The sequence below is a fragment of the Phycodurus eques genome, chromosome 23, assembly GCF_024500275.1.
Source record: "Phycodurus eques isolate BA_2022a chromosome 23, UOR_Pequ_1.1, whole genome shotgun sequence".
NCBI lineage: Eukaryota > Metazoa > Chordata > Actinopteri > Syngnathiformes > Syngnathidae > Phycodurus > Phycodurus eques.
The window spans coordinates 4,648,475-4,659,905 of NC_084547.1; the positions used below are offsets into that span (position 1 = coordinate 4,648,475).

At 44.5% G+C, this 11,431-nt stretch overlaps 1 protein-coding gene across 1 annotated transcript; it reads left to right on the forward strand.

Moving 5' to 3' along the window:
- The first annotated feature begins 450 nt into the window (after positions 1–450).
- pik3c3 (phosphatidylinositol 3-kinase, catalytic subunit type 3) lies at positions 451–10,586 on the forward strand. The gene is made up of 23 exons (XM_061669647.1): positions 451–848; positions 1,547–1,735; positions 1,803–1,946; positions 2,219–2,348; positions 3,016–3,102; positions 3,234–3,329; positions 3,698–3,769; positions 3,874–3,978; positions 4,455–4,547; positions 4,618–4,803; positions 4,909–5,039; positions 5,274–5,355; positions 5,537–5,604; positions 5,685–5,790; positions 5,867–5,983; positions 6,219–6,350; positions 6,437–6,565; positions 6,925–6,994; positions 7,068–7,132; positions 7,248–7,332; positions 7,404–7,478; positions 7,960–8,345; positions 8,573–10,586. Exons 1-23 carry the CDS (start codon positions 784–786, stop codon positions 8,585–8,587), a joined length of 2,628 nt encoding a protein of 875 aa, XP_061525631.1. The 5' UTR covers positions 451–783; the 3' UTR covers positions 8,588–10,586.
- Positions 10,587–11,431: the final 845 nt, after the last annotated feature.

The following is an 11,431-nucleotide window of genomic DNA, read 5'->3' on the forward strand; positions in this document are numbered from 1 at the left end:
TCTTTCCTTCATTTCGTAATTCTTTCCATCCATCTTCCCTTTCCATCCTTGCTACCTGTTGTTTTCTTCCTTCTATCCTCCCTTCCACCCCACCTTCCCTCCTTCCATACCGTCCTTGTTACCTTCCTCCCTCGTTTCCTTCATTCTTTCTTCCTCCCTCCATTCCTTGGATCCCACCTTCCTTCCTTTCGGCCCATCCTTGACAAAATAAGTCACTTTAAAAAGTATGCCCCTGCGTTTGGTTCACCCTGTATATTGAAGGCATTTGACGCAAACAAAGAAACACAATACGAAACGTTTTCAAAACATTTTCATTTATTGGTCCGTATTGCCCTTTAAATTCAAGCAACGTTTAGTTTAAGCCTCAAACCCCGCCCCTTTCCCGACTTCCAGCAGTTCTCCCCGCCAGGGATTCTAATCAAGCCACAACCCCATCGATCGTCCCTCTGTTTGATTTTCTGTACCGAGTCGCATTGGTAATCGCCTGCTTTTGTCTGACAGCAGCTATCGCTCGCTGCCGGGGCGCCGTGTAGCCGTAAAAAAAAAACATAAATAAGCCCCGGAAAAGGCTCCCAAAATAACATATTTGCTTTTAATACACTATTCGGATGTAATAGTTGAATTTGTGTCCACTAAGAGCATCTCGAGTCCGCGTAGAAGTGCTTTTGTGCCGGTCCGAGGCCTTGTAGCAAAACAAACCACTGCTGTCAAAGTCTTGCTCAGCAAGCGAGTGGGATTTATGAACATCTTTTTGATCCAATTCTGGCTTTTCTCCGCCGGAAAATGGACACGGATAAGTTTAATTACGTTTACAGCTGCGACTTGGACATCAATGTTCATCTTAAAATGTAAGTCGTGTCTTCCAAATTTACATAATTGTCACAGGGCGGAGGATAATTGGTATCTTGTGACCTGCTCGTCTTTCATCTGATTTGTCATATTAATAGTTATTTCTTGTTATTAAAAAAAAAAAAAAAAAACAAGGGAATGATTTATAAAAGCGCCAATGTGAAGTGGTTCTCGAGTTTCGTTCCTATGTCGGCGAACGACGTAACGATGGTATACGTAAGTCGGGGCTCGCCGTTGTCTGTCTTTATCCTACGCTAGTGCCGTAAGAAAGTCATAACTGCGGTAAAAACACTTCTAGGTCATACATAATTTTTTGAAACCAGGAAGTAAAGTGTTCTTGTGTCGCATGACGAGGATTCAATTTTCTTTCCATCGATGCCAAATATGTGTCATTTTGAAAACATATGACCCAGGGGCGTCGCTAGGTTGTGACGTTGGGGTGGGGGTGGGGGTAGGAGGTGATGGCAAATTATTTTAATTTATGTTTTAGAATTTGTGGACAACAATTTTTGTTTAGGGGGGCTGGGAGAATAAAAATGAACACATACTACCACATTTTTCTGGGGGGGGCTTGACAAAGTTTTTAAGGGGTCTGAAGCACTAACCTACGCTAACACAGTAGTACATTCCTAATTAAGTTTAAGTTTGAAATTTGTAAGAAAAACACTTTCAACACTGTGTGCACGCGCGCCATCAGAGGCAGTTTGGAAGGCAAGCGAGAGCAGAAGAGCTACAAAGCCCTGCTGGAGGACCCCATGCTGCGCTTTTCGGGTCTCTACCAGGAGCACTGTTCAGACCTCTACGTCACCTGCCAAGTGTTTGCCGAAGGGAAGCCTCTGGCCCTGCCGGTTCGCACCTCCTACAAGGCCTTCAGCACCCGCTGGAAGTGAGTCCCGAGACGTGTCGGTCGGCGACCGCAAGCGTTCCAAAAATGACCACGTACTCTCTTACAGTTGGAATGAGTGGCTGCGACTGCCGGTCAAGTACCCAGACCTGCCCCAAAGCGCCCAGGTGGCCCTCACTGTGTGGGACATCTACGGGCCCGGTCGAGCCGTCCCCGTCGGGGGCACCACGGTCACCCTGTTTGGCAAATACGGGTGAGTTGTGGATGCTGTGCACTGTAAAAATAGGGGAGCAAAACTCTGGGAATTTTCCAAGGTGGAAACTTTCCACTGGAATAAACCAGGAATTTACTCAATTGAATGTTGGCTCTTAATAGGGAACCTAAATATCTGCCAGCTTACCTTCAAAGTTGCAAAGGCACGATGAGACGTAAAAGTTGAAATAAATACACGACCCTGATGAGAATACGTTTTCGAGTAAATGGTTGGACGGACGCGTGAAAAAATGACCTCCTGTCTCGCCGCAGAATGTTCAGACAAGGGATGCACGACCTGAAGGTTTGGCCTGGTGTGGAGGGCGACGGCGCAGAGGCCACCGCCACGCCGGGACGCACCAGCAACAGTCTGACCGAGGACCAGATGGGCAGACTCGCCAAGGTATTTTCTTTAGCCAGACGAAGAACCGTACGTATCTGACACGAGGCCTTCGCTCTAAAGCACCATATTGTTCTAGGGCCCCGACCTGGAGGTACTTGGTGATGTGAGTACGAGTGGGACAGTTAGTCGTGCGTGTGTGTGACCATGGAGTCGGAGTTCACGGATGTGCACAGTGAATTCTGACTGAAATGGACTTCGTTACCATTTGTATGCGCGCATGAGAAAATACAGCTTTGTTAGGAATAAAGCGTTTCGGGAGTGTAGGGCTGGGCTATTAATCTAAGAAGAGTTTATTGCTCAGAACATTCTTTTGGAAAGCAGCTTCCCGTGCATTCCCGCTTACGTGCGCCGCTTGCACTAACAACATCAGGGACATTAAAAAAAGCAAAGACTCTTCTAAATATTGTTATTGTCGTTTGCGTTTTAGTCGATTTGATTCTAAAAGTATTTAATAACTGCAGCACAACTTACCATAATTCTATAGGTGCAGCTAGTCTAAATAAACTAGTTTAAAGATGACCTTTTTCCTTGTTTTTGGGTTTTGTTTTTGTTTTTTCTTTACCCCGATTTTTGCAGTGTGTACGCTTGCTAACAAATATTGTGCACCGTGTAGTTGTTGTCGCTTGGCCTTGACCTCAGCCCTCAGCTCACTCTCTTCCCCACACAGCTGACCAAGGCCCATCGGCAGGGCCACATGGTGAAGGTGGACTGGCTGGACCGCTTGACCTTCAGGGAGATCGAGATGATCAACGAGGTGAATTGTTGATCAAGTTTTGACCACAGTTCCGCTGGGGAATGTGACATTTAATCGGCACGTCTTGCGTGTGTGATAAGCAATTCTGTTTTTTTTTTTTTTTTTGGGGGGGGTGTTTGTTGTTTTGCCAGAGCGAGAAGCGCAGCTCAAATTTCATGTACCTAATGGTGGAGTTTCCCCGAGTGAAAATGAATGAGAAGGAATACAGCATCGTCTACTATGAAAAGGTGAGCTCCACTGGCGTCGAGGAACTCGCTTGAAGTGATACATCTCGACTGAGGGACAAGCTTTGGATGTCACGAAGGAGCTAAGTTTAACCTGAGTTTCGGGGGTTAGGGAATTTGAAAAATGAGTTTGAAACAATATCCAACTGTTTTGGGATCATATTTTGTGGTATATTTATAGTTTGAACTATTAATATAGGACATTGTAAACATTTGGATGGCATCAATTACTGGTGTTTTTTTTTTCCACTATCTGGGGGGGAATTGCTGGAGTCTGGACAAGCAAATAAAAATGATATTTTCCATAATACGTCTGGAGTATGAGAAACATTCATTGCGCGGGTGGCGGACTGAAGAATTGTTTGTTTTAGGATGGAGATGATGCGGCGCCCGTGCTCACCAGCTGTGAAATCGTCAAAGTTCCTGACCCGCAGATGGGCATGGTGAGCAGCGCATACACACACACACACACACACACACACACACTTTCTTTGGCGTAAGAAAAACGTGGTCCATCGTAATTGTGTTCACCATTTACCGTCCGCAGGAGAACCTGGTGGAGAGTAAGCATCACAAACTGGCCCGTAGCCTCCGCAGCGGGCCGTCCGACCACGACCTGAAGCCCAACGCGGCGACACGGGACCAGCTCAATGTAAGTTAGGTTACAAATCATTTCAAAATCAACATTTTTTAAATTTCATTTGTTGATTTATTTTTAATTCGGGAATCTACATTTGTTGAGTACATTTCAGTTGTATTTAACCTTTAAGTACAATACATTTGTGTTTAAACATTTAGCACTGTTTTGTATTTATTTAGGTACAATTGTTTTTACTTACCTGTATGTGAAATGAATTAGAATTTAATCATTATTTAAGTACAGTTTTTATTTATTTATTTTTATTTATTTATTTATTTTTTTACTTCTTTTTATTTAAGCGCAGTGTTACTAGACTACTGTATTTTAATGTGCGTCACAATGGTGGTACTTGGAGAGAAGCAATTTTTTAGGTGGTATCTGGTGTAAAAACTGAAAATGAAATATTCAGTCACTTTTTAGTTGTTTGACGCGGATTGTCGGGTTTGTGCTCAGGAGCGAAATGATTGTGCGTCTGCGTGTGTCAACAGATCATCGTGAGCTACCCTCCGACCAAGCTGCTGAGCTCGGAAGAGCAGGACCTGGTGTGGAAGTTCCGATACTACCTCACCACTCAGGAAAAAGTGGGCGCCGACTCTTCTGTCCCGGCGTGCGTTCTTCGCAGTTAGAGCTCTTCGTGTTCTTCTGCCGCAGGCGCTGACGAAGTTCCTCAAGTGCGTCAACTGGGATCTGCCCCAGGAGGCCAAGCAAGCCCTGGAGCTTCTGGGTAAGTGGAGGCCCATGGATGTGGAGGACTCCCTGGAGCTCCTGTCCTCGCAGTTCGCCAACCCCACGGTGCGACGCTACGCTGTGGCGCGGCTGCAGCAGGCGGACGACGAGGTAGCTACTCAAGAAGAACCGTCCTTGACTCATTAAAGTTTGGAGAACACTGCTTTAATCTTTTAAAACGGAATCTGTCTTACACACTTTGTTTCCCCTCTATAGGACCTGCTCATGTATCTTCTCCAGCTGGTCCAGGCGCTCAAGTATGAGAACTTTAGCGATATCCAAGGAGGCCTGGAGCCAGGCAGCAAGAGAGACAGCCAGGGACTTTCAGATGACTCCACACTGGACAGGTCAGCGCTGTTGGATGTTGGATGCTGCGATGCTTTTCGCTGCATTTGTGGCTGGGAATCATCTCTTCGTCGAAATCTAACTGCGAAGCGCCGCCTGTGCGGTGGCTATGATGATTTTTCTTTCGCACACAAATACGAGCCGCTTGCGTGTTTGGATTTCGCGAGATCAGCGGCCCGAATCGTACGGCCTGGCCGTTGCCCCGCCTCTTGACGCTGCGTTTGTTGTCCGTGCAGCTCGCAGATCCTGGCGGCCGCATCTGGAGCCCTCGCCGCCGCGCAGAAAGGCAAAGAAGCAGCAGACGGGGAGAGTCTGGAGGTAAAATGCTTTTAAATAAAGAAAAATAGCAACTGTATAATAGTGTACATTACAAAAACATAGCGTAATAATAATAACTAGAGCTGCAACTAACAATTATTTTCATAAGTGATTCATCTGTCAATTGTTTTCACACGGCCTTCATCCAAAACAACATTCTTATTGTCTCATTTATGTGCAGCAAGACCTTTGCACATTTCTCATCTCACGCGCTTGCAAGAACTCGACACTGGCCAACTACTTGTACTGGTACGTGTGTGTGATTGTGCACGTGCCCGCCGCCTCAATTCGGCTGAGACTCTCGGCGTTCCCCCTCCGTGCCTCCTTAGGTACGTCATCGTGGAGTGCGAGGACCAGGACACACGGCAGAGGGACCCCAAGACCCACGAGATGTACCTGAACGTCATGAGGAGGTTCAGCCAGGCTCTGCTTAAGGTGCGCCCCAAGTAACCACCCTCCACTCCCCGAATCGCCGCTGCCCTTCCTTTTGCTGACTGTCTTTCGTCTCCAGGGCGATAAGAGTGTGAGGGTGATGCGCTCGCTCCTCGCCACCCAGCAGACGTTCGTGGACCGCCTCGTGCAGTTGATGAAGGCTGTGCAGAGGGAGAGCGGCAATCGCAAGAAGAAGGTGTGGGAATATTGTGGACACATCTCAAAAATCGTACACAGTGGAACCTCGATTTACAATCTTAAGTGGTTCTTGAATGGGGTTTGTAAATGGGAAAGTTTGTAGATTGAACATCATTTTCATCATTTAAGGAATCATGTAAGCCTGACGATGAAGTGACGCATCTCAACTGTTTCACATCTTCCTAAGATTTGTAAATTGACGTGTGTGTTTGTGCGTTTGCGTGTGTGTTCAGACCGAGCGGCTGCAGGCGCTCCTGGCCGACAACGAGAAGGTCTACCTCTCGGAGATCGAGCCCATCCCGCTCCCGCTGGAGCCTCAGATCCGGATCCGAGGCATCGTCCCCGAGACGGCGACGCTCTTCAAGGTTCGAGAAAACGCTCGCTTACCGACTTTTTCCCCTCCTCCCCCACGACGACGACGACGTCTGTGTGTGTTCGACTCTCTCGTCAGAGCGCGCTGATGCCCGCCAAGCTGATCTTCAAAACGGAGGACGGCGCCACCTATCCGGTCATCTTCAAACACGGCGACGACCTGAGACAGGATCAGCTCATCCTCCAGATCATCTCGCTCATGGACCAAGTACGCGTCATATTTGGGTCATGTGATAACTTTGAGGTTTTTAACTTCAGGTTTAACCCTCAGGATCTTTATTGGTAGACCTCAAGCACCTAAAAAAGATGATCAGTCTTAGTAATGAATAATGAATGAATTAAGTATAGTTTTTGTCCAAGTTTTAGCTAGCTATTTGTTTACAAAAACATATGTATCAAAGCATGGATAATCATAAATAATCCTTTTTTTTTTTCAAGTAATTTATTAAATTATAAATATATATGTGTGTGTGTGTATATTGATAATATTATATTTCTACAAACTGTTGAATTAAGCAGTGCTGTGTTAATATTTACATTTGTTTAAGCACTCTCAATATTTTTCAGTTGTTAAGGAAAGAGAACCTGGACCTGAAGCTGACACCTTACAAAGTGTTAGCCACCAGCACCAAGCATGGTAACTACGGCAACGTAGGTCAAAGGGGAGGCTCATAGGTGGATTATTTCATGTTTTAGTTTTTCTTTTTCAGGTTTCATGCAGTTTGTCCAGTCGGTTCCTGTTGCCGAAGTTCTGGCGACCGAAGGCAACATTCAGGTCTGGGCCAATCGCGTTCGGTAACCGTCGAAATCAGTGTTTCCCAGCCGCTGTTGAGCCAGGTGGCTGGGATTGGTCACAAACTGCGAATCCCACATTGTGTCGTGTGGCTTAGAGCTTCTTCAGGAAGCACGCGCCGAGCGAAAAGGGGCCGTACGGCATCAGCTCCGAAGTGATGGACACCTACGTGAAGAGCTGCGGTGAGTCTTTTCGAGTCTTTAGGGGAGCGGCGACACGGTAGGGTCTCATTGCTTGTTCTGATGCATTCCAGCCGGTTACTGCGTCATCACGTACATCCTGGGCGTAGGAGACCGACATCTGGACAATCTGCTCCTGACCAAGACGGGTACGGTAAAGACGGTGCCCTCCACCCACTTTTGGCATATTGGAGAATTACCTAATTAAATAGAATTCAAAGTAATTAAACAGTTTTTTTGTCACACTTTGTATCAACTGAATGGCCATTGTGCTTTTGCCCACCTTGGCCAGTATAAGACAGACAGACGCAAATAACGTACACGGATGTCGGTATTATGTAGAACTCTCGCCTCTTCTCAGCACCTCTCAGAGGATACAAAATATACGACTGTGAGTACTGTTATGTTGAATGTCGAAATGTTTCATATATTAGGTGCTTACAGGACTCGCACGCCGCCCCACCAGGCCCCGCCTCTTAAAGGCATATGTCCAACACATGGGTAGTACAACACGTACAGTATTTTCTTTACATTTTGTGCTTACATTTTTTGTGTGTGTTCAAATTGTTTAAAAATTGTGTGTGTTTTTTCCCTTCCAATAATACTGTATCCAACTTCCTTCTCCTCCAGGGAAACTCTTCCATATCGACTTCGGCTACATCCTGGGCCGCGATCCCAAGCCGCTTCCGCCGCCTATGAAGCTGAGCAAGGAGATGGTGGAGGGCATGGGGGGCATGCAGAGCGAGCAGTACCAGGAATTCCGAAAGCAGTGCTACACAGCCTTCCTGCACCTGCGCAGGTACTCCAACCTGATCCTCAATCTCTTCTCCCTCATGGTGGACGCCAATATTCCCGACATCGCCTTGGAGCCGGACAAGACGGTCAAGAAGGTGCAAGACAAGTTCCGGCTGGACCTGTCGGACGAGGAGGCCGTCCATTACATGCAGAGTCTGATCGACGAGAGCGTTGGTGCCCTGTTCGCCGCCGTGGTCGAACAGATACACAAGTTTGCTCAAGTAAGTGATGCTCCACGGGTTCTCAATAGGGTTGAGGTCAGGGGGTTGGGGGTGGTTTATATACTTCACGTACAATACAAAATAAGTATATGTGTCATGCATCCGAAGATGGTTTTTAACAGTACAAAGATTTTCTCCAAATGTCCAGCGTGACAACTTAGACCAAATCAAGCTCGTCTGTTCATTCCCCCGTCAAGAACAATGTGCTTTTTTCCTTGTGTGTACAGTACTGGCGTCGGTGAGCAGTGCGGCGAGGCCGAACTCGGCGGGCCTGAAGAGAGTGAAACTGGGGGGGGTGGGGGGTGAAAGGCCCCAAATGAACTGCAAGATGGCTGCTGATGAGGACATGCTCTGTCTTTTTTTTTTTTTTTATCCTTGTAAATATGTAGTGTTCAAATTAATTGATTAAATGTATGAGGGTCATTTTCATATAATTTGATCAGTAACGGTAAAGACATGGACCACTGAATTTCCCTTTGAAAATCAACTACCGTAATTTCTCATGTACAATACGCACCCATGTATAATACGCACCCCCGAAGTTGACCTCAAAATTCTGGAAAACCCTTCAACCGATGTATAATGCATTTTTACAATGCATGATTTTGCTTCTACCCATATGATCAAAACATGAAGTATTATCTGTATTTTGTTAGGTTTTTTTCAAATAATTATTCTGAAGTTGAGCACTTTATTTGAACACGTAACACTTTCTTTTTCTTACTTGCTCTTATTTTGAAATTCACAGCCCTACTTTTATTTAGTAAATGAGAAAACACACAGTTGTGTTCATATGTTTGATTATCCCCGACAGAATCTGTAAGATGGGGACAATTCTTTAAAGGAAACATGAAGGGCCAGGCCAAACGCATTTTATTTTATTTTAATGGGATTCAAATGAAACTGTCAAGCATTTCAGAAAAGCATTATCATTAAACAAAACATAACCACAAAGAAATTAATGATGGTTGTTGTTCAGTTATCAGTTGTATTGAAAAAAAAATAAAATATTTCACAGATTCTGTCAGGGTATGTAAACTTATGAGCACAACTGTACATATATGCAGTCATACGTTTCCCTGTCATATTGGAATGAAAGTGTAGGAAACACCTTTTACATAACCTCTAGGTGGCGGTGGCATCTTGGCATCAAAGTGCTCAGCTTTTTCATAACCTCTAGATGGCAGCATACATTTATAAAATGTGAAAGTTTTTTTCCCCATTTTCCCCTATACCTATGTATAACGCACACTATTGACTTTTGACATTTTTTTGGGGGGGGGATACGCATTATACATGAAAAATTATGTTATCCATCAAAATGTCGTAATTGTTTTGAAGAAAAGAATATTCTAAAGTAATGTTTTTCAAGCTTTGAAAGCTAAAATGTCTTTACCGTTAACTGTTCAAAATGAGCGAGTTTTTTGAAACTGCTAATGACATTTTTTGGATATACAGTATTGCATTTTTCTCCTAATGCTTCGTATTCTTTTCCATGAAAATGAACACAAATGCATCCAAGTGTCTTCAGAGTTTCTTTTTCTGCTTGTTTTACAAACGGTCCTTGGTCATTCAAGCTGTCTTTACCGTTACTGCCACTTATTATTTTGTTGCAATACACCGGAGGGATCTGTGATCTGAAGTGCATTTTGCATTCACACAATAGCACACAGCAAAATAAATAGTGTTATTTCTGATATATGAATAAATATGTATGAATTTGTAAAAGTGCCGGAACTACTGCGCGTCTTTACCGTTATTACGATTGTATAAAAACAAGAGTGTACTGGCCTTAATGAGTAGTTAGGACAATTTATGCACATGTATCTGCAGAGTTTGAAGGGCAACGCATGTAAATTGTGCCACTCACATGATTTTTATGAAGCTGTTTGTCTTTACCGTAATGCAAAAACTGTATCTCAGTGGGCCACCACCATTTTTCAAAAGTGGTTACCTTTTTGAAAATAGGACTGCTTCATCATGGGAGACATTTACCCATAGAAAACCAAGGCGGCATCAACAAATTGCAAGTCTTTACCGATATTGATCAAATGACATGAATATGACCCATAACTTGATCACATCATATCAGCCTGTAATCAATGCCGTTGCGTTTATTTATTGAGCATTGTGGAGCATCTGGATGGTCCCACGTGCTTGTGTCAACATCGTGCAGCTGAATTCAGCTTTGTTTAATATTAAAGATCTAATAATAACTTAAATCCAAATCTAGGGGGGTGCAAGGGGGGGTGGGTGGGGGGGGTCACAAGTTGTTCTCGTTTGTAGAAGTGATGCGCTTGGAGGCAAACCGCAACCACACTGTTTTTGCTTTTGTCGTTCCTTTCGGTCCAACCGAAACGAAACTTTTTCCATTTCATTGGGATTTCTTCTGCTGTGGGCCGCGACGTCATCACAGTCAGGCAGCTGCCAGTCTGGCACATAGAACATTTTTTATTTTTTATTTTTTGTTATTTTATTTTTTTTTAAGCACACACGGCAATAAAACCAAAGTCATTGTGTATATTCTCACTGCTGTTCTCGTGAGTGGTGCGGTGCACCTCGAGGCAAAATCAGCACTTTTCTTGCTGGATTCAGCAACTGTCTTCCTGTTCTGTTGGCAGATCATTTTGCTTGAGTCAAGTTATAGATTCCTTTAGTCCTCATTTTAGCTCGTTTGAAACCACTGACCCGTGGATGGGCCGAATGTGGCCCGCTGGCCGGATTTGTTTCGCACTGCATTAACTTCTACTCAAGATTGGAAATCGATGTCTGTTGCTGTATTATCATAACGGTTTTTGTTTACTATCGTAATAACATCAATTTCCCAAATTACAGCAACTCTCTTTATATTGTGTGACTAAATCCCATGATGCAGTGGAATCCCATGATGCAGTGGAATCTACATTTAATTACTGCGTAATCACTTTACAGTATAGTTTTACAGCCTAGTGAAGAACATCAATTTTATCCAGAATTAAAACAGGCTGACTGTTGAAGGACTTTATCTGTCTGGTGGGAAAAGTCTGCAGGCCACAGGATCTCAGTGTATGTTCGTGTGTGTTCTTCCCAATCTGGCATAAACCGGA

Excerpts from the sequence above, each read along its gene's own strand:
- pik3c3 (XM_061669647.1), top strand. The coding sequence starts at position 784 with ATGGACACGGATAAGTTTAATTACGTTTACAGCTGCGACTTGGACATC. Across the intron at positions 5,984-6,218 it reads GCGGCAATCGCAAGAAGAAG|ACCGAGCGGCTGCAGGCGCT; the intron begins GTGTGGGAATAT and ends GTGTGTGTTCAG. Across the intron at positions 6,995-7,067 it reads AGCCACCAGCACCAAGCATG|GTTTCATGCAGTTTGTCCAG; the intron begins GTAACTACGGCA and ends TTTCTTTTTCAG.